The sequence below is a fragment of the Diadema antillarum genome, unplaced genomic scaffold, assembly GCF_040938485.1.
Source record: "Diadema antillarum isolate AM-2024a unplaced genomic scaffold, OU_Dant_1.0 scf00000211, whole genome shotgun sequence".
Taxonomy (NCBI): domain Eukaryota; kingdom Metazoa; phylum Echinodermata; class Echinoidea; order Diadematoida; family Diadematidae; genus Diadema; species Diadema antillarum.
Window position 1 is genome coordinate 1342174 of NW_027271100.1, and position 24472 is coordinate 1366645.

The 24472-nt window shown below is 39.7% G+C and overlaps 1 protein-coding gene across 1 annotated transcript in view; it reads right to left on the reverse strand.

Annotated features, from left to right (window-relative positions):
• LOC139724340 (uncharacterized) overlaps positions 1 to 24472 on the reverse strand; it is a 90047-nt gene that overhangs the window by 49008 nt on the left and 16567 nt on the right. Inside the window, exons 2-4 of the mRNA XM_071635491.1 lie at positions 15838 to 17505; positions 8862 to 8957; positions 5540 to 5716 (exon numbers count right to left, since the gene is read on the reverse strand). Of these exons, the coding sequence (XP_071491592.1) occupies positions 5540 to 5716; positions 8862 to 8957; positions 15838 to 17488 (1924 nt within the window). The 5' untranslated portion in view covers positions 17489 to 17505. The remainder of the gene's footprint in view (positions 1 to 5539; positions 5717 to 8861; positions 8958 to 15837; positions 17506 to 24472) is intronic.

Below are 24472 nucleotides of genomic sequence, written 5' to 3' on the forward strand. Positions count from 1 at the left end.
GCAGCTCAGAGACCTAGTTTGAGATGGGGGAAAAGGGGGGGGGGGGACAGGAGACTCAAAAAGAGGAAGGATGTGACTCGCTAGTATCCCCAAAGCATCATCTCCCATGAATACAAGTACTATTAAAGTGATAACACTCCCTCCCTTGCACACACTCTACCAAACAGGTACTGACACCTTCATAATCTCATCTCTTTCTCTTCTCCTTCCACCACCAATAACCCCTTCTCTTTTTATTTCCTCACTTGCAGATTTTTATTTCAGTACAGTATTACAAAACTTAATGAGGTCTATCATAGATTTTTTTTTATCCTTCTTTTCTTTCCCCAACTGCCACAGCTTCTATGTAATGATTCCCTTCTCTGCTGTCCATTTTTAAAAATCATTTTTCAGACATTTTTCTTTCCTTCCACTTTGTACTGCTTCTTGATTGATTCATCCATTAATTTTCCAACCTGTTTGCCCATCTTCACATCAGCTTCATTTCACACGTTTCCTAGGTGGCTACGAACACATCTCCGCTAGCAGAGCTGTGCCATTATACGCCCACTTCCATCTTCTAAAAACTAATTAAGAAGACTGCAACAATTACTGGCAAATGAGTTTATGAAACAAGTCTCCACTCCTTCCCCCATCTCGAGGGATGATACACCAAGTCTGCCATAAGTCATCTACTAAGATACTGATGGCCATGATAGGACTTGACAACCTCTCACCCAGACTAATACTGGTTACACATTTTACACTCATATCTCTGGGGATGAGGGTGTCACACACAAAATCGCCCAGACATACCCACGACAGTTTCCATTTGAAGTAAGTGGAGGGGATGGATTTAATCCAATACAGGATACCGTCTAGGGTATGGGGAAAGCACATACTGGTAATTAAATTGTATGTTTCATAAAGAGGAAGGGGTTAATATAGTTAAAATGTAACTGCTTAACTTACAGTAGTTCTCAGCAATGTGTGTGCTCTTGTTCACTGTGATGATAGTTGGCAATGATTGAAAAAAAAGAAATTATGATGATTTGGCACTGAGTATTAAATTGGCATCTAATATCTAAATAACAGATAAGAAAGTAGATAGCAGGATGGATCCAGAGTATGACATCACACTGGCATCTACAAAGCCCGACTGTCAAAATAAAACAAGGATTGTAATTACGATGTACTTCCCACCGATGAAAAACTTTTCTGAGGCGAATAAACAGAAATATAATATGACTTCATGTTAGAAAAACAAAAACAATTATAAGAGGTTATTGCTAGATTCCATTTCAGTCAGAGAACTTCAAGACATGATACTCTACAGCTCCCATAAAGGAGAGACAAAAAGGTTCATGCTGAGAATACACTGAAACAATAATTGTATCTAACGTCAATTACCGCTAAGTCGCCATTTGTGTGTAATTCCTAGCGCACTTCCGCATTGGCGAATCAACAAGAGGCACTGCATTAGGTCGCCACCCATAGCCTGCCACACATTATTAGCGTGTGTGTTATACACACACTTCAATGTAGGATTTATTTTCCGTCACCGCGTTTGAACACCTTCCTTGATCTGCCACCTAAAATCCATTCTAAATCAAAAACATCCTTGCATTAAAAATGGTTTTGTCACTTTTTACATAAATATGGGAAAATATATTTTGATTACAATTATTTGTGTTTTTACGGAGGAAAAAGGTGAATTACGAATACATTTTGAGGGTGAAGAAAATCCGTCGCGCGAGCTGATTTCTGATAGCGGCGCGATCCACGTTAGATGTGAATGTATGGCGACTTATCAGCCGTGGCGGCTTAATGTGACTGTACGTTAAAGCAAAAGACACACTTCACGTCTATCTTTATCCTGGAACTACTTGCAATTTGGCCACAATTGCTGACTTTTCAAACATCTTAGGGTGTTTATGCTATTAAAAAAAAAAAAATGAAACATTTTTTTTATGACAACTGCTCACACAGCAAATGTTATGAATACTTATAATGGGCAATACTTAACATTCAAGTCACACACCTATGGCACTAACTACCAGCAACAACTTGGCAGTTTAATGTAATCACTGAACTTTACAGAGCCTACGCCGAGCACATCTACCTGCTACCTAAGGTGGTCTTGAATATGAAATGATTTCATGCCTTCCATTAAGTCTTGAATTATGCAACGCTACACGTCATGCCCGGACATTAGTCTAGTCATCTGTAATCTGTTGCGTGCCTTTCCCAATCTCACAAAGACATAACTTATCGTTACAAGAAGGCGTATGCAAAGTGTGATGAACCCCAGATGAGAGTTGTTGAAGTTTGAAATATACAGTCTTCTTCACTTCACTCACTTTGAGCCCAAATGACAAAAAAACAAAACAAACAAAACCCACAGTGGCAAAACATTTACATTATGTAGTTTCATGCTTGCATAGGCATAGGATTTTCAGACCTAAAAATAACAGCAATTGCTAGAAGGCATTCTGAGCGCTGTGAATACCTGAACTTTTTTATCACCTCATCTGCTGATTGATGCAGCAAAAAGTATGTAAATTTTCAAGAATTCTATCAATGATGCCAGTTGTGAAAATATTAAATCGCATTTACTGAACAAAATAAAACACAATCATCCCAAACAACCTTGAGAAAACAACTCTCTACTTGGCTCTATCTATTCCACAGGATGTGGAAAAAACAAAAAGGCAGAGATATATGAGAAAAATTACAGATATGAAGATAATTTTTTTTTAAATCACATCTGATTGGTAATTGATGAGCTGCTACCATAAAGCTGCAATTTTTGTCGGCTGAATAGGCTGTGAAAGTGGTAATAAGTGAAATCATATCCTGTAGAATGTAAACCAAAAATCTGCATCATAAAGCCATACAAACTTACGATGTATATACACGTACTCTATCTCGCAGCAACAGTGGGATAGAGATGCAAAACTTATGAGCCACGGAGCGAGAAAAGGGCCCTTAGAGCATAAAATACCAAAAATGAGCTTTCACCACATTGCAGAATGAACTCTGACATATTTAGATATATTCAAACCGTTTTCTGAAATTCCACTCCTAAATGCTCCAATTATGACATTTAAGAAAGCATGTTTTGTCCAAATCCTGCCACTTTTTGATGCGCCAATGTGCAATCAGCTAGCTAGCTGATCTTTATTGCATGTACTGCTTTGTCAAACTTCTGCGCCGTTTTATGGCATTTGTGTGCGACAGTGCTAAGGGCCTTTTTCTTGTATCATGGCTCATGTATATATATGACAATGTTCGTGTTGATGAGAGAATGGTATCCAATCACATTAAAAAGTAATGCTCAGTGACCTTTTCTTTGTGCAGCCCCTAGATTATGGAATAAATTACTACTGGATATCAGGAAATTTCAGTCAATATGCACTTTCCAATCAAAATGGATAACATTTTCATTATAATATGGAATTATTTATATTTGCCGTCTAATATACGAGAAAACAACAAATACAGTGTAAAAGGAAAAGATGATGTGCATGATTTATTCAATTAGGATACTATCAAGGTTTGTGTATACATGCTTGGTTGATTAAGATGTAGATAAAAATGTAGCCATGCATTTATTTTGCTCTAATTTGTTATGGTGTGGGGTGCACACCCATGGTGGTCTTGGTAGGTTAATAGGTCGAGGCCTGTACTACCAGAGCCCTTGTGAGTAATGAGCCTGCTGGGATTGCCCTATGGGCAATTTCCTTTAGAGACCAGGGCCCCGTTTTATCAAAAGATAGAATCGATTATAAATTTTGTTACCACACAGGCTGCCATAGACTTATGATAGAAATCAACTATACAATCAATTTTAACTCTTCATAAAACAGGGTCCTGGGCCCCGTTTTATCAAAAGATATAATCAACTATAATTTCCTTACCACACAGGCTGCCATTGACTTATGATAGAAATCAACTGTATAATCAATTATAACTCTTCATAAAACAGGGCCCTGGGCCCCGTTTTATCAAAAGATAAAATCGATTATAAATTTCCTTACCACACAGGCTGCCATAGACTTATGACAGAAATCAACTATATAATCAATTACAACTCTTCATAAAACAGGGCCCTGGGCCCCGTTTTATCAAAAGATATAATCAATTATACATTTCCTTACCACACAGACTATGACAGAAATCAACTGTATAATCAATTATAACTCTTCATAAAACAGGGCCCTGGTAATGTGGGGAAACATGGGTGGTCCGATTGAATTGATCTTCATGCGCTGCCAAACAGAGTGCATTCCAAAACCATAATAGTGCACATCAGCAATGTATTAGCAAATACGTGTATTGAAGCATATACTTCATTGGTAACAGTTAATCCCAGTCGAGATCCTTTAGCTGTGTGTGTACTTACATAGAGATCAGTGATAAAGCTGTACACACAATTGAGGGTATCGCCAATACGTAGGTGCCGTGCGCAGAGCAGCGTTTTAGATGCATTATGGGATAGCTCATGGGACAAACTTGCCCCGGTTTTGGCTGCACATGCACTTACATCACGCTCTGTCTTTATAAAGAGGTATTTTTTGTTGAAGATTTCTTCGCTTTCCATCATGTGACCAGCACATTGAAGCCTTGCAGTAGTGAACCATAACTCTAGTGACCGCAAATCATTAAAGCTTAGAAACTTTCAACTCTTTTAAGCTGAACTATAGCCAAGAAAAAAAGGGCTAACAACGGAAAAGCAGACAAAGAACTCCATTGAATCGTATGGGAACTGCGACTCGCGTGATGCAACCGGAAGCGAACAAGGGACCGAGGAATCCCACAGTGCACCTTTGACAGAGCTCTTCAGGGTGCGCAGGAGTTTTTTACGTCGTTGGCGATAGCGAGAATTCGTTACAGGCATTCTCTAATACTGTACATCCAAGGCGGGCCAGCCTTCCCACCCCGACGTATCCCCACACTGATGGGTATACAAACTGGGGGTCAATGGGGCAGGAAGATCAGGCACCTGCCCCTCGTAGATTTCAGACTATTCATAAGGCCTCCTACCTTTTTTTCCCCACACTCATATGTGTTTAAGATTTTTTTTTTTTTATTGTAGAAAGGTTGTTTTTTTTTAGTTATCTATTCCGTCGCGCAAATTAGTAGGCCTATAGTAGATTGATATGTTGAATGGATTTAATATTCCTTTGGCATTTATCTACTAGTATTTAAATTGTTTAGGATGTCTACTTCAAAGTAGCATTCTTGCACTTTTGTAGCACAATAATTTTCTGCCCCCAACAAATGATTTATAATCATCATTATTATTCTATAAAGTCTGGGGTAGATGAGTAAGGCAAGGCTGCCAATATTCAAACTTCAAATCACGGAGGTTAAAAAAAAACAACACACACACACACACACACAATTAGGGAGCCATTTGTGTGTTTAGAGAGATTTTTATGAGATTCTTTTTCAAGACATGAAGGGATGTTTCTGCTTTCAGGGAGCTTCCAGCAGAATGATCTTTGAGGGTGACATGGCAGTTGAGGATTAGGACTACAGACGGAGAAACTCTTACCTTTTGGGTGCCCAGGGCCCACGGGGCCAGAGTGCTGTTCAATGGCCTTGAGAAAGCTGAGGAGAGGTATGATGCACTGTTGGAAGAGCAAACACGTCTTACTCTCCATCTGGCCTGGGCCAAGGTGGGACAGGAGACACTTGTCAGTACGCATGGAGGCCAGAACCTCGCACATACCTGGTGGCATCATGGCAGAGTGATGGAGGGATGAGGAGGAGGAGGAGGAGGAAGAAGATGACAAACAGGAAGAGGAAGAGGAGGAGGAAGAAGTGATAGAGGAGGAAGATGATAATGAGAAAGAGGAAGAGGAGGAAGAGGATGAAGGGAAGGAGGAGGAAGAGGAGGAGGAAGAAGAAGTGGTGGAGGAGGATGAAGAAGTAGAGGAAGAGGAGAGTGAGGAAAAAGAGCAAGCGGAGGAGGAGGAGGAAGAGGAAGGGGGGAAGAGGAGGAGGAGGAGGAGGAGGAAAAGGGGGAAGAGGAGGGGGAGGAAGAGGGGGAAGGAAAGGGAAAGGACAACATGGATGAGGAGGAAGAGGAGGAGGAGGAGCATGGAAGGGTCAGAGATGAAGAGAATATGGAGAGAAGACATTCAAAATGATGTAACATACCGATGAGGACTACACATTTGTGAGTTATCTTTTCTTTTTTATTTTCCTCATAACCTTTTAATGAATGAGAAATTGGTAAAGAAATCTATACGGCAAGGCAAACAAAAATACTGATGTACATTCAACATATATTCTGAATACAAAGAAAAGGTTGGTTTGACTGGGAAAATGGTAAATATAATGCATACTAAATTGTGATTCAGAAAAAGAAACAACTCCTTTCATCTTGAAATCATATTTTCTTCTCTTGGATGAACTGAAAAAATACATACATGTATCTTTGACAGCAGCTCGATTCCCCTGCTTAACATGCATAATCTAATGGTTTGTCTTTATTCTTTTTTTTTTTTGGGGGGGGGGAGGGGGTGGGAAAAGGGGGTCAAAGTGATAACAAAGAATGATGGATGTGGAGTCTAACCCTGGTACGGTACATTTCATCCCATCCCATCCCATCCTAAACCACCCTGCCCACATATATCTAGATGCAGTGAGGCTGTTTCTGCTTCATTGCAATATACCACACACTTGAGGAAGGTACACTGCATCTGCTAGGAAGACCGCATTTCTGGTAGATTAGAACAGAGGGCTCTATCTCAAGGTGCCAGTATGAGATAATCAAAGTCAAATTTATCTTTATTTGAAAGACCACGAAAAAGACCCAGTGTTTGTAAAACGGATATCTCAGCATGAGAGATGTGATCAGTCCATTGATAAGACACACCCCCAAAACTCCACTGAGGATATATTACACTTGTATACACTGTATACACCATTACAAAATAGTACCATTCAAATACTGATAACAGTCAAGGCTTGAACGTACACTTCTTTGATATTGTTGCATGAAATGAAGGCAATGGCTCTTTAGATGTTGCAATGATATTTGAAAAATAAAGAGAAAAATTAAAGAGCTAGTCCTTTCAATACATGTACTTGTTCAAGATTGGGCTCACCCTTTGAAATGCACCCTGGGAGTGATAATAAACACAGAAATTGACTCAGATTCATATCGTATAAATTTAGCAGCTGGGAGGAAGAACATACATCACAATACACATGTACGTAACATCCAAAACATTGCATGAAATCTGCTATCAAACTTTCTCAGGTCGTGACAATCATTGTAAGCATGTCAGACATACATGTGTGCGATGTACAAGATGGTATCATTGGACACACCTACAAAATTCAATTATGACATTATCAAATAAGTCACTCTATGAATTGCAATGCATTATGGGTAGAGATGGGCAGAGGAAGCCAGTCTGTGTATAAGTCTTTATGTTGGACTCTGTATCTTTTCACATGTCCATCTCTAGTGCGTTGTAGGCCACGGAAGCTAATCTAATTCTGCTCACAGCCATTCTACTGGTTTTGCTTTCCCTTTTCTCTTGGGATCGTGTGTATCATGTGTGCATGGGGGGGGGGGGGGGGGGCGGTGGAGAGAGAGCAAAAGAAAAAGAAAAAAAAAAGGCAGATTTTGAAGAGATTCCCGGGCAAATCTCTACCTGCTGAAACCAATTTAGATCTTCCTGTGCATAAGAAGTGAAAGCTTGGTGCCAACTGCACATAATTACATTTCCAGGAATACATCATCCAAACCCACCACAGATTCCTTCTTTTAGATGTGTAGGGTCCCTGCAGAATGGAAATACACAGTTTACATCATCTTGAGAAGGAGACCATGATTGCTGAAGCCCTCTACAGGCATTCCTGACTCAGTACCTTCCCATCATGCCTCTCAGTCACATGACCTTTCAAGTCCTGACACGACCAGGACAATGCTTGGCCAAAGTCTAATCAACATCATCATTACCACTTGATTACCTTACCATCAATTATTGTCATCCATTACAGGATCATGACCACCTGATTAGTGTTATCATCAGTCTCACCATTGTTTTGATCTTCTTAATTAGTCATTTACATTAGCAAAAACCATTATTGTCATCATCATCGTCACTGTCATCTTCACTGTCAACAACATCATTATCATCAGTGCTGGACAGAATCAGCAAAGTCTTATACCGTATGTAAAAAAAAAAAAAAAAAAAAAATTACAATGGGACCCTCCGCACAGGTAACTTTAGAAATAGTATTAAATCAATCCAAATGCAATTTCAGGGTATGAAACTATAACTTATTACCCACATCTTACAGAAAACCCCATCTGATTTGCTTTAGTGGTCAAAGAGAATCAAGGAATTTCGTAGAGCATGTCAGGAATCCCTTCCCTCCAAGTTCTGTCCATTATGCTCACACATTATGTAATTCCAAGAGCATCCAAGTGCTAAATTTGGAAGAATCAGACACATGACATGCTTTACAAAGATCCACATTTCTCTGTGACTACTTCACCAAATTGAATGGAGTTTTCTGCAAAATATAGCTAAGATGTTATACTTTGAGACCCTGAAAGAGCATTCAGACAGTTTAATCATACTGGAAGTTTTTAATGCGAAAACCTGGTTGTAATTATCATTATTATTTTTTTTTAAAAATACATTTAGGCCCTATCTATTTATTTATTTATTTTTTTTATTTATTTTTTTTATTTATTTATTTATTATTTATTTATTTATTTATTTATTTATTTTTTTTTTTTGGGGGGGGGACATACTGTATAGTCTGTAGCTTACTCCTTAATTTCAATAACCTTAGCCTCCCTCTACACAGCCTCTCCTGTACATGACCTTTTCCCAGGGGCTACTGACCTCTATCCCAAGCAGCAAGCACGGTGGTCAGCTGCAGGCTGGTGGCCAGACTCTGTAAGGCCCTCAAGGCTCCTTGTGACAGCCGGTTCTTTTGCTCTGTAATGAATAAAACATGCAGACAATCAGATCATGCATACATCTTTTACCATGATAGATCGATGGTAATCTGTCCATGAATATATCTATAGAAATTGGAATTTGCTCTCTGGATACAAATACCCTGTATGTCAAATAAAGGTGATGCATCTGTCCATGAATTCTAAACCAGGGTATGAGAGGGAATATTTTGTCAGAAAATTTAAGAATATCCATCACACATCATAAGATAATCATACTGATATGCTGTGTTCCCATAATTAACCTTGCTGCAATGTAACACTGAAAAATTAAACTGAACAGCATGTAAAGTCAATCATATCCTTTGCTTCCTATGATGCATTATATTTTACACAAGTCCTTGGTACACATCATTCTGTTCACCAATTATCTATGCATCTATGTGAAGATATCTAAACCACCTGCTACATACTGCATAGTAGAATGTAGCACACAGGCTTTGTACTACACGTGGATGGAGAGATGCTGTATAACACACATTTATCATCAACTTCCAGTTGTTACATAATAATGAAATTTAGGGGAACACTCATTTTTTAAAATGATTAGCACTGTAAAGATATATCTACTGTATCCTCCAAATTCCAAATCTATGTAGTACTAGTCAAGCTTGAATGTAAAAGGTGTGGACCATTATACACAAATGACGGATCACAAATATCTCACTACATAAAGAGAGGGAGAGAGAGATTCAGATATTATGACATCATATGTGACCCTGCATCACAAAATCAACAAAAAGTCGCCAGTCATGGATTTTTAGTTAAGGGTAGATTCTGAAAGAGCAGACTCTCCTAATCAATCCAAATAGTGGAAAGAAAGAACTGAGAAAAGAGGCTCTGAAGTAAAGGGTCTATTCAAGTGCTTAATCTTTACCCAGCCACGCTAGCTGTGCGATGAATGAACAAAAAACAGGATGTTAACCACCGGAGCAACAACAATGATGGGATTATCAGAGAAAGCTGAAATTGAGCGTGCTTTATCAACACATTCTGTCCATGATTAATGCCAACTTTCAATGCAGTAGCATCATTCTTTCCAAAGTTATTGGAGTTGAAAGTTGAGTATGGACAGGGTTTTTAAGAAATGAAAAGAGGACTCGATGAGAAACACCTAATCACACTATTGCACCAAAAAGTGTTCAAGAAAAACTGCTAAAAACAACAAGTTCCTGTTCGTTATATGATCCTAAACTTTAGTACAATGCAGAAAAAGACTTGCTCTTTCAGAAATATGAAAAATTCTAGATTGGCTAGGTTGACCCATTTCACCTATTTTCAGTCCTAACACAAAATCAGTGCGTGCGACTTTTTGTCGGTTTTGTGATGCACGGTCACATTATATATGACATAACCGTAGGAATGTGCGGTATGCATGCCTAATGACAGTGACCCACAGATCTTGTCATACATCACACGCTGACGGCGTCTTTGATCTCCAACCGTGACCCCTACTAATGAATTATGCATGAAAAATGCAGGTGTGTCCCATCGACCAACGAGGGGGAAGGGGGGGGGGGAGCAAGGCAGCTGTGCCCTCTTAGCAGAACTCTGCTGCAGCACTCATGATGAAAATCAGTACTAGGCACTTTGAATAATGACTTAGGTTGTACTGGTCAGCGGCATTCCATATATTCATTCTGTGTTCAGATTGGAAGAGTTGATAATGTTTGTTTGCTTTTTTTTTTTTTACTATTTCTACTAGCAAGAAGGGCAGCTTCAGGAGAAGACTACAAAAACACACAAGCAAAAGCATCTGCAGACATTGAGGAAAATTTTATATGCATTTAAGATATATCTCTCAGAACACATTCTTATAGTTCAAAACTTGAATTTTATGCTGATTTGGAGTTTAAAAGTTAAACGGATATGTTATATATGTATGTTAAAGTGTATGTCAGAGTGGACTAATGAAAGAATAACACAACATATTTCCAATCACATATTACCTCTCAGATGAGCAAGGGGAAAAATATATCCTCCCCCATCACATCTAAGATTAGATTTCTTTGGATAGTAAGTTTTGGCACATACTGCTGGAAGGACCACAATCACATACGATCTCATTTAGATTTTTAACTGCAATTCCTGCTTTATAATTCATGGCATCACAAATAAGATTGTGGTTTGTCTTTAATCCCTGCATAACAAAACTACTTGTCAACATGGAAACTAAACACAAACCTAACTTCTGCCCATACTGCTCTTGAAACTACACTGGCCTACAATCCCTTAAGAATTTGGAAAAGCTGTGCAAATGGACACTTGTGCCTTGAAATGGGAAACACCAGTGCAATCTATGGATTGTCCACATCTTTACGACAGTGGAACCTTACACAGAGAAATCACAGAAAAGAACTAGTGCATGATGTTGAATTGAGCCTGCATGTAATCTGCACCATGCTCTATACAGTGTACCCATCAATCATCATAGCAGCATTACCAGTCTGAGTGAGATGCACCGACATATGGCAGGGGCCCTAACCCATGAGAGAGCTGCCTCGGAATCTGCACCCACAAGAGAAGCAGACCGAGCTTGATGGACGAGTTCCCACTTTGCCTCTCCTACGTTGTGGACCTGCATTCATGCTTGAATTAACCTGTTGAAGACGAGTCCCGAGAATACTTGGACAGGTATCTATGGGATATGCGTGTTGTAGCAAATTCAGTCCGTCCTCAATGAGTGGTATTTCATATCACAGTGACTTGTGGGCTCCATTCTCATTGGCAAAATACCATGGTAATAGATATTGCGGTAATTCACTTGGTACCATTCACATTCATGAAATACAATGGTATTGCTGGTCCAAAACTACACTACACCTCTCCGAGCTACGTGTACACATTGAGAATATCTCCTACAGGAAGAAGACAGAAAGTGCGTCAGGTCGTGTGAGCTATACCGGTATACTGCTATACGATTGGTGGCATTTACTAACACGATTCACACTTTAACCTCCCATGAATATTTCAGGCGAAGTTTGAATTACCGCCCTAACTCCCGCAGCATTTTGCAATGTGAATTCACCTACTGTTGCCATTTACACATCACATTTCTCTCCAATGAACAGGTTTACAAATACTAGACAGTCTTCATCTATAACGATTTGAGTGAGTCCTCTATGACAGCGTGATGGGCAAAAAGTGTTTGTGTTTTTGTTTTCATTTACATATCCACCATTTCTGTAAGGGCAAGATGCTAAGTAGTACTGACTGCCAAAATATTGTCACAGCTAGCGACATGTAACCTATGCTCCTCTCAGAGCTGAGGGAAAAAGCGTGGGAGGCGCAAGAACGTGGCAGGGATAGCTTTATACCAGAAACAGCAGTGCAACTTCACACGACCATTTTCATTATGTATTCAACTACTATGCATAACTGCATTACCGAGGATTCATACGCCAACCAGACAGAGCCTGCATGACGTTTCCCCAAGGATTGTGCAGAGTAGCAACAATCAGTGAAACAATCTGTCTTTGCGGATAGACTTGAAATTTTGTATGGCAAGTTCAATGAAGTCCTTGTCATCTGGTGAACGGAAGAGAAGCAGTCATAAATTTGAATATTTATGAAGTTGGCCTATTGCAATAACCACACAATATCTATACAATATCATCTCATGCACCGATATCAGCCCATATGATACGGAATGATATTTTCACATAAGGTGAACACTGCTGTATTCTCCCCACGTCACTTCTCCTTTATTCCACCCATCTCACATCGCTCTCCTGATTGGAGCCATATGACCAGATTTGTTAATCATTGCAAAGCCACCACCATTTGACAGCATATTATCTCATAAGTCCATTAGTTCCTTATTACCAAACTCTCTTGCTCTGCATGCCGATGAAGCAGTTTCAACCGACCCGACATCTCCACAAAACGATGAAGAGCTAATGCACGAAATGTGGATCACAAAAATAACTGTAACATGCAAATCATCTATCAGAGGAAAATATATTGCTGCTCTCTATTTCAAGTTCTACCAACGCCATATCAATGGCCAACTGATATGGTATTATGACATCACACTTTGGATCACAGTGGTAAAAATACATTGGCACATGGATTAATTTCAACAGCTATTTTCTGTGAATGCATTTCTTAGTCAGCCTAGAATAAACCATGATGCATATTATAAGACAAATAAGCTGATGTATAAATATTTGTTGAAACTTTTCCTTTCTTTTTTAGGTGAGTCATTTATCTTTTTACAGTCAATACACATTTTATTTTTTACTGTCAACAAGCATTCATATACATGAGTAAGGCAGAATAACAAATCAGGAAAAAGCAAGAAAGTTGTCACCAGAATCAGCTGCTGGTGCCACCTCCAGCCCGCTGCCAGACTTGATGGGACAAACATAGATTCAAACCCCCAGTGTTTCTCCTCAAAATGTGAAATGCAATTATTGTGCCGAGGTGACGACGGAGAAGCGCTGAATCAGCATCAGTCGATCACATTCATGTCTCCTGAAAATTAACATCTCCCGAGTCGTCTTGTTTTCCCCCCTTACATCACTCCTCGCCCACCAAATTACATCCGCCTTTGTGTGCCAGTCAATTACTTCTGCAAAGCATCAATGCATATCACTTCTGAGTGCAGAGTACCCCCAGCATCCCTAATACAGTCCTAGCTAGTGTGCTCCCAGTACAGGTGCACCTCACACTGTCAAGAGACATAATTTTTAGGAGTGCCCCAAGATACTGTGTACCTGTCTTCAGAAGAATACAACGCATGCCTTCCCAACAATCTGATAACAACGAGTATTTCAGTAATATCAAACACATGTTGTAAATCACATTGTAGACCCTTGAATAGCAACATCTCTGTAAAAGGGGTTTCTTTTTCACTTCAATGGTTTTCAGCCCACATGATTTCTGATAAAAATACTGAATTAAAATGTCAAGTGATTCCTTGTTGGTGTTTGTATTCTGAAAATAATGATGCTTAGGCCTTGTAAGAGCATCCAGGTAGAAATTAATGATTTGCAGAATATTTCAAAATGACAAGTAAGGTAAATCTACAAAAAGCAATACAGAATATTATAGAAGAAAAGAAAATTTGGTTATTATGTAATAAAATTTACTCTTGAAATTTTCCCTTTGGCCCTTGGCAATACACAATCTCATGGCGATTCACCGAAATGAAGAATTTCACTGGATTTTTAATCTCAATCTCACTGCTCCTTCCACGCCACCTCCATCCAGCTGCTCCTCCCCCCACCCAACCAGTCCCAAACAGGAAGTTAGGGTCACATGACATGAGCAAACACTGTCAGGTAAATATAGGAAATTGAATTACATCCTAATGGGAATTACAGAACCTAATTTGGGGAGTATTGCCGCCAGATCAGGGAACCTGTTTGTAATCTTCTTGCATCAATACAGGCATCCATGAGCATCCACATATTCTGAACACTGCACCACCCCTTTCATCTGCCTTTCAATTCATACTAATAAAGTGCCCCAATTATTCACAAATCAGGCAACTCTTTTCAACATCGCAGTGCTCTGGAGTGCTCTGAATATTCTACACATGGGCTAACATCCTAGGAGGAAATTACTGCACAGTAACGATGGCTGTCATCTACACATATATCATTTGGGGTTCCTTTTCTTTCTTCTTTGAAACAGAAACTGATTGGAACTTACCATTTCTTACTCTAGATTCTCCCTCCACTTTTATTAATTGGTTAGTAACAAGTTTTTTTAATTCCAGCACTCCACAAATCTACCGTCAAAATAGCAGCGTTCTGTATCTCTTGTTGTTTTCATTTTGTTTCTGTCTTTTCTTGCAAGTGGCCATGAATTACAGCATCGGCTCATTGGGTACTTTATGGCAGCCTTATTCTGGACACGTCACGCAGATGCCCTTGAAATTATGTCTTCCTCAAGAACTGCTTCACTAGTTGCTGGTTTCGTTCACACATGGGCAGTCAACAGCTCCCCTAATGAGGCGGAATCGAATCAAACATCCCTGGCAAACGTCTATTCATAACTCAGCATCCCAGCCCTGGCAGCATCAGACTGCGGCAGAAATCGCGAAGGAGGTAGGTCACATGACCATCTCCCACCTTGCCTTAACTGACATTTATTTTCCCCGACAGTTCTCCTGATGCACAGAGTGCTAACAACAAGCTGGCCATACACCTTCAGAGAGCCAATAATGAGCCAATTAACGACAAGTCAGAAAAAACAGTTCTATGAATAAATTCTCTGTGGAAATCTTGATGTAGGCCTGTGCCAGTATTAGCAACTTCCATACTGATAATGGTAATAAATAAAATGAAAAGACTTCCCTCTCACACTATATTGAAATCATACATTTGGAGCTTTTCAGCTACACATTTTTTGTTGCATACTACACTGTTTAATCACATAAAGGTGCAGTTCCTCGTGTGAATCTACTTGAATACAGGTATACCTCTTACTATACAGTGTATGATGGTTAATTCTGAAGACACATGTTTAATACTATCAATATCATGCCACAAACTCTGGACAACTACAAGAAGACATCCATGGTAAGATATGGTGCAACATTGATTCAAGATATGCAAAGTAGCTGCTCTCTGAGATATAATGTGTTTTTTTTCCTTCGTGGAAACTAGAGATTCCTAAAATAAAACAACTTTGAAGCCAATGAACAGAATATACTTCACTGTATTCCCTGAACACTGTCAGGCAATTTGATCTTACAAGGGAAAAAATCCTTTTCTGTTGGCTCAAGAAATTTTCATATGGCAGTTTGTGGAAGTGTGGGTGCTTTAATACAAAAGAGAAACATTTTCTTTGACAACACAACATCAGCAAAGAAATAAGGATTGTAATTGACATTGGAAATGATACTCCACCTTTGGTACATGTTGCTTCCATAACCCACACCAGGGTCATGGCTGCGAGGTCATCAACCTGCGACACGTGGCCCACAACCTCTTCCCCTTGGTCGCTGCCATACTTCTTCCACAGGATCTGCTGGAGGGCACTGCCGAGGTTGGTGCCAAACTCCTGCCAGAGCTGCTCAAAGTAGAGTCCACAGAGCTGCTGGCGTGTGCCCTGGGTCAGGGAGTCACCCCACCGCACCGACTTCCTCTGGGAGGGGTCCCGACTCTTTAACCCACCCCCTCCACTGGACAGGGCTGATGTCTTCGACTTTCTGCTCAGGTCACTCATGATACCACTGCTCTTACTGGTCTTGACTTGCCTCTGAAGGAGGTTGGTGGAGGTGGCCAGGGCACCCAGGAGCTTCACAATAAACTCCTCCTCATACATCTCTACATGACTGAGAGGTGATGTCCGTCCGGAAAGGTCCAGGGCTTTGCTGTCCTTGAGATCCCACATTGCACTGATAACAGAACTACTGGACTGCAACGTCACTGAGGTCACTTCCCCTCCTATGTCATCCCGGAGACTCTCTGTGAGGCTGCTGTAATAGGCCTGCCAGTCAAAGAGAAACCCAGGACTCTTGATGGCAGTAAGGTATTTCGAGTTTGCTGTTAGAAAGTGTAGTGTCCTGATAGCCACTGGGCGTGACCGCTCCTTGGCGAGAATTGTCAGCAGGCGACTGCAAGTGTATGGTGAACAGGAGTGAATCAGACCAGGTGAGTCCATGAATCCAGCCTCTCTAGACACCGAGGACAGTGATGTGCGCGGAAGCGTGAACCGCTCAAATAGTACTGATGGCCTGGCGAGTAGCCTATTGAACTCCTCTATACCGCGGCCTACATTGAATAGCAATTCTTGCGACATGGAACTTGCATGGTTAAAAGCTAGCACCCGTATACCCGTGTATATGAGTCTGTGAAGCCAACAGAGTACACAATCTCGCCAATAGTACAAAGTTTTGCTCATGTTTACAAGGTCCAGGCGGAGTTGTGGTAGAAGCAGTTGCAGCCACTTGTCAGAGTGCAGTTGGTGCTGAATTGATGCCCAGTCACTCAGCTGCGTTCGTAGCTCCTCACATAAACTTGGCAAGTACTCCAGCTTGGTGGTGGGGTCTGCGCACTCACATGCCTCCAATGATTTCAGTGTGTTCTGCTCAGCTAGTACTAGCTCTTGGAGGTTTAAGACAAGTTCTCGCATCTGTGATGCTCTGTACATGCAGTCTCTAAAAAGCTGGAGTTGCGCTCTACGAACAAGCAGAGAATGCAGATCCGAGTAGTGGTGTGCAATTGCAACACTGTACTTATTGTGGATAAATGCTGAAGACACCCGACCCCTTGTTCTGAGACATGGTCGATTCTGTGGCTTGAGGAGCTCAAAGCACTCCTCCAAGATCTGGACACAATGCGAGATCTCCTCCTTGGAAAATTGTGGGAGAGATGATTGCGAGCCTTGAACTTGGGATTTGGGGGTGGGGACAGGTGCTGTGGGTAGCATCTCCCCCTGAGGGGTGCCAGGAGATGGGGGCGGGGTATCTAGATCCAGTGCGGGAGTGCCGTGAAGAACTTGGAGGGGCGGCAGCCTTCGAACTGGTGGCTCTACCATTGTGCCACCTGGATCCATGTCGCAGATGACTTAGTCTGGATACAATAGAGAAAATAAAAGAGTAACAAAAGTTAACATTGACACATCAGATCAATTTGAGGACTATTAAATACTCTGGTTTGTCAGACAAGCAGTATTGTATTAATACATTATTTACATGTATGCCACATTTAGGCTAAACCTGCGAAAGAAATCTATGATAGATTCTCCTTAAGAAAACAGACTCATAAAGTTCTACAGTCATTGCCCTGTATGAGAACTCTTAAGGTGCTTGCATATTTTTTCTCAAGTTCAGTCATTTACCAGAGGGAGTCATTTGTTTTAATCAACATTTGTTCAGTAACCATCAATTTATACAATATACAGTGCGCACATAAAAACCTGACAAACTTTATGAAAACGGTATCTACAAGTATTCATCAGTAATTCATCTGAAATGTCAACTGCTTGGAATTTCATACTTGTTCTTTGTTTTCACATGAATGTGACATAATATGAACTTGCTTGTTCTTTGCATAAAATATCTCTAACTTTATGTTGTCAAAGAGACATAAATCATCTTTTAATATGAATCTGATAAAGATACCAAAAGGGTACTTTGTTGTAATTTACACAACTTTCTATGCAAAGTCATTACCTTTAAACTATCCGATTTTCAACATTCAAAACCTGGGTGTTTGTTTGATGCTTAATTCTTGATTTGAACACACACACAAAAAAAAAACCCACATACACACACACGTATAAATTGTACGTGTACACAAAATCAGCAGTTTTATGTAAATGACTTTACAGGCACATGACCAAATATTTTGCTTTCATACTACTGGTGTCATCTAAACAAGCAATACCTCTGCACAAAATGCACCATTTGGACGAGAGGAAAAAAGAGAGGCAAATTTATGACTGAGCCCCTGGATCTCTGAATAAATTGTAATTTTTAGCTACAGAGAAAGAGTGAGAAAGAGGAGTGCAAATTATCCTGCCAACTGTCACACATAATATCACTGGAGTGATGCAGCCATGGGGGATGTAAGGGCAGCATTCAATCAGCAACGAATCATAGTGGGCACCTTCTCCCAGAACATGGCATAACATGCAGTACTACATTGTAGAACCTGACCTCTAGATGTTATTCACATACTCTATGAAGATAGTGCTGAGGACAGAGTTGTAAACCTTGTATTAAAAATCGCACTGTAGTATTGTATTCTGAAGGTTGAAAAAACATATTTCTGGTGGAAAATAGTATTTTCACCTTTCCTATAAATAGACATGTATAAAAATACAATTTTTGGGAAAAAAAACATACAGGTATATTTCCATGAAACCTGCAGTATTTTTGGCAAAAAAAAAGTACTAAATACTGGAAAAAGTAACAGTTGACATGACTGTGGGGACACTGGTGTTTATGAGTCAAGAAGAAAATGTCACTCCCTTATTGTTTATAACAATGCATAAAAAACCCTGATATTCATATACTGGAGGCATGGCCAGCACCACATTTTCAAAAGTGGGAGAGGGGGCACTTCCTGGTTTCATGAGCTAACAAGCCAAAAAAAAAAAAAAAAAGGTCTTCAGCACAAAAACAAAGTGGAGGTGGGGGGGGGGGGTTGGGCTAGAGTAGTAATACCCTGTGTATTCCTATAATGGGTGAAAATGGAAAAAAAAAATAGGGGGGGGGGGCGAACGTAGTAATACCCTGTGTATTCCTATAACGGGTGAAAATGGAAAAAAAAATGGGGGGGGGGGGCGAACGCCTCCACCAGCCCCCCTGGTTCCGCCAGCCCCCGGAGGATTTCGGACAAAATTCAGAATGTGACTGCAATGAATTGTTCATTATCAATTACTCAATGAAATCACCATTGGCTGTGCAATGAGGAATTATGTCTATTACACCACAATTTTCATAATCTACTCCAAAATATGGCAACTGCTACATTTTGTACCTATTATATAAAAAAAAAAAAATTGGCAGCATTCTATGCATGCACATTACAAATGTACAATGCACTTGCTCTGCATGCTTTTTACACTGTCTCAAATGCATTGTAGAATATCTTTTACTACAATGTGTACGCAGCCAAAAACTATACCGCAGACTCAAGAAGACTAAAAGTGAACATTCTGAATATAAGACGTCATCCTCAGGCGCAGCACACCCTTGCCTGACATTTACGGATCGCTGAAGTGGGTAACTTTATTCCTGGTCTAATCATCTAAACGCACAAAGCTTGCTCATCCTGACGTTGAGTTTTACCCCGGCACTGGTCATGGGACCCGTGATTGCACTGGGATGAATTTCATTCTCTCGACACGAAGCTGATTACAGGATATTGATCACTGGTTCTCCTATAGGGCAAAGAATGTATCAAATGGTTTCAAAATGGCAAAGTCTTGGAGAAATACCCTGTACATGGAGAGTATCAAAGGTAGTACAGGGTGTACTTACAGAGGGAGGTCGTACCAGTGGTACACTAGCTGTATACTTGGAATTTCATAATAATGGTATGAAAGCATTTTCAACACCACTAGCAACAACACTGTATTTGAGGGCCAAGGGTATTTGATATTGTTAGCCTAAGAAGGTTAAGCTATGACGCATGACTTATTTTACTTCATGTACACTTGAACCTGCATTACTGACCACAAGGGCATAGATGACTGACCACCTGGGTATAGATACACAGAACACCTTCCTGCAACTTAGGTGGTACTGAGCATGAAAGGCATCAATACAAAGGAATACCAAATCACCTCTGACATACAATATAAAACGAAGAGGGCAACATGTCACAACTCTACATGCAGTAAAAGCAGCGGAATAAAATGCATCAAACTAAATGCCGTACTTCCGTTTTGATAGCATCGTCCTCCTACAAAACCCTGCTGCACAAAGGACAGATTTGTTAATTTTAGCATCTTAACTGTAGTTCTGGCGTAGCAAAGTAACCATGACTACGCTTTGAGAGTTTTAAGGATGTCCACAATGATTATTCTTTTGCGACGCAAGAGTGCATGGTGAATATTATAGAAATTTTTGCACTGCCCCTGTTTCTATGCTGCAACCAAAGTGTGCGCATGGATGAATATTGATTGCAACATGGACTACATTCAGAATGAGCACAGAGTGCCGATACCCAGAGATTCTATGTTCCTTTTTTTTTCCCCAAGTCCTTTCTTGACAATTGAGAACGAAACATTTATTTCCTGTCAGACGGACACTCAGAACTTACAATGTACTTCAAAATCACACAGTGACATTTTAGAATTCAATGTTTAATAGCATACTAAATTGAACCTGTGCGGTGATACAGTTCAGTCCATTTTGTGTATGGATCTGCTTTGCAATCAAATGGCTTGGGTTCAAAATCCTTTGGCCCGAATTCACAAAGGTGGTACAATCTTTGTCCATGGTTTAAATCATGGACAAAGACCATGGGGCGCCAAGTATCGCATGGAATATTTTGTCTTGAAATCAGTCACTTCGGCAACGAAATGATTATTTTGTAACAAAATGACAATTCATTGACGAAATAGTCATTTCGTCAACGAAATTTTCATTTCGTACCGAAATATTCCATGCGACACATGGTCTTTGTCCATGGTTTAAACCATGCCATGGACAAGATTGTACCACCTTCGTGAATTCCGGCCATTGAGTCTTGCCGAGCAATGTTGTGTGTTATCATGCCATCCTCTCTATGGGGCAAAACACTGTCCCTTGGATACAATGTAGGACATAAAATGGAGGTCCCGTGTGTGAGAGAGTCGCAACCTTCTCATGTAAAAAATCCCGCTTCATTCATTCAATGGCACAGTGCGGGGTATAGTGAAGTGGTGAAGTGGTGAAGTGGTCTGCCCCAAAATGCACGCAATACATACAACTGGTCCCCATGGATGACCAGCAGCATTCTACTAATGCAGCTGAGTGTGGTCTACCCAGCTGTCTTGTCTATTCTTGACAACAACAAAAAGAACCCGCAAACAAACATATTAAAACCACAACGACTGTGCCAATGGTGCCGCAGAAACTGTTCTTGCTTGAACAGGTGCATCTCACAGAGCAGCATATCCATCATTTTTCTGGGAGTAAATGGTTAACATCTTTTATCGCCACCACATGAAAGTAGTATGTGACTGCTATTGTGTACAAAACAGCAATTGTTGGAAAACTTAGTCAGTGCTATTCTATATGCTTCGTGTGTAAAGTGCTACTGTAACTTATTGATTAGTACAAGAAGTACAAAGATATATGGATAAATTCCTGTATGATAAAGTCAACTTAGCTGTATGGTTGTTGAAATGCACTGCATCATTCTATTACGAAACATCTACTCCCAGCAGCCCAATAATTTTTGCTATCATTACATTTGAATTCCTTTTTAGATTTCTCCCATCAAAGATTGTTATTGAATACTGGTTATCAAAAATATATACATGTAGATGAATTCAAAAGTTTGTTTCCTTGAAATATACTTCATAGAATCATTTCATATGTCATGATGACATTCTACTTATTGCATAATACAGTGGAAACTCGATATAACGAGATGGTCGGGACCGAGTCATTTTCCTCGTTATAGCCGATATCTCGTTATATCAGTAGGCATAAAAGAAGGCATAACATAAAGACATTGATTTACACATGTGGGACTACCCATCATATTTCAATCAATACCGATAACTTGATATTGTGTGTGAGGGAATTACTCACCTTTATGGGTAAGAAGATGTTTTTTCGCCAAGGAAATCCAATATCAAGATTTCTTATTAATTGTAGATGTTTGAATTTGTAAATTTATATAGCTTGCGATTGTATCAAGATCGTCTGTGGATTGGTATGTGGTTATCGTATGGGTGTGTGTTGTGTGGAAAGCTTGAATATGGTCTGCACAATGCTGTGTGTGTATGTGACACATTCTGTATGTACATTATGACTGCGTGTGTGTGTGTGTGTGTGTGAGGATGGGGAATTCCCTACGTAGAAAGCCAATCACAGCATCAGATTGCCTCACACCTACTAAACGTCATGATGATGTCATGTATACATATGGCCGTCCCACCACATTTTCTGCATGTATCAGTGTGCGCGCACACACACACATACACGTACAACATGCAGTGCTAGCTGGAGTGCACTGAAGAAAATGATTATGTGTGTACAAGACAGTTTTTGGCGCATCAAGCTTTACAATCTCGGAAGATGATAGCACAGGCGAAGTAAAGCTTTACCGAAGGCATTTTGCTTTACCTCGCTATAGCAGGTTTGATTGACTATGTTTTTCTTTGTTTGGAAGTCACAAAATTTATCTCGTTATAGCAGTTATTTCGTTACAGCCGATCTCGCTATAAGAGTAGCATTTTACATAGACTTGTGTGGAAGGAAATTTGGGACCGGGAAAATTTCCTCGTTATAACCGATATCTTGTTATAGCAGCGTTCGTTATACCAAGTTTCCCCTGTACAGTGTATAATATTGTGTTAGGACAATTTGTTACTGTAATGTACTTTGTATAACAACGTGCATCTTCTGTATGTGTATACACCGAATATTTTACGAGATTTTTAATTATGTGAATTTTGCGACTTGGATGCCATTTACAAATTTACAAACACGCGACGATATTTAAGGTTTTATTGTTTACCAATAGGAGCAGTAAAAATGTTGGAGTTATCACATTAGATAAATGGTGTAGGTCAGTTGTATCACAAAACATTCTACCATATAAAAATTTTGCAATAAAGCCTGAAATATAGGAGATATCACTATTTTTCTCAATAAACCATAACTGTAGATGCTTCATTCTAGAAACAATTTTACTGTTTAACTACTGTTCACATTTTGCTTAACATTTACTATACTGATTAACATTTCTACATTGGTGTTTCTTTCCCTAACTCACATTTTAGAACTAATTTCAAACACTGAAGCTGGGTTTTTGTTTCATTTGCAAATGGTAAATAATGCCTTTAACTCCTATACTGCATACATCTCTCCATTCAGTACTGTACTCCATAATCACGAATTTAACCACTCACGAAATTGTCGGGATGTCTCAATTCGCGAAAAATTAGATTTGCTAATGCCGAATACAGTAATTTTGCAAATTTTGTGAGAGCCGAGATTCACAAAATCAAAATGCACATGAAAGTTCTTGTCTACATTATATGCACTGAATGCCATTAGCAATTTGCAAAAAATGTCATGAAACCAAAATGGCAATCGGCTCCAATTTGCGAAAAATTCATGCCGCAAATATTTCTGCTTTTACATTATTTCATGCGGAGAATTGGTGGGTATTCTGAGATATTCTTACTGTATGGAAAGAGAATGAGAAATAATGGATCACAGGTAAGGAATACATAAGAGTAGGCCCTATGCACACAAGATAGCACTCACCTATTGAAGGATATCAGCATTTGTTTTGAGACAGCATCAGTCAGAAAGGCGATAATGTACATTACCATTCATACAATGTTGCAAAATAGAGTTTTCCAAATCATGTTTAACTCATTGAGGATGAGTCCCGAGTGTACTCGGGCAAGTGTCTACTGGAACTGTGAGTTGTAGCAAAATCAGCCCATCCTCAACGAGTTAGAGCATGTAAGTAAGTTTGTAAGTAGATTTACCTAATTGAACTTCAATCCTCTGATTGCTTTGTGATTTACTTTTGAACACTTCATTGAATTCTAAACACACACAACACAGAACTACATCTAAAGATATGCACACAAAATGACATTAAGTTCAAAAATAGCATAAATATATATGATATGGAGACATTTTCTTTTTTAACTTCCACCAGCAAAAAATGTGAAAAGCAGTGCAATCTTGAGTATAAAAGAGTTTATTCATAACTGTAAATTATACCTAAGAGTTGAAGAAAGTAGAAATTGAGCTAAGATGGCTGGCTATGGTCTGAAAGACACGTGCTTGTTCTGTGCCTGGCTTAATGCAAACTGGCTCCTATTTCTATTCACACGCTGCATAATCAAATT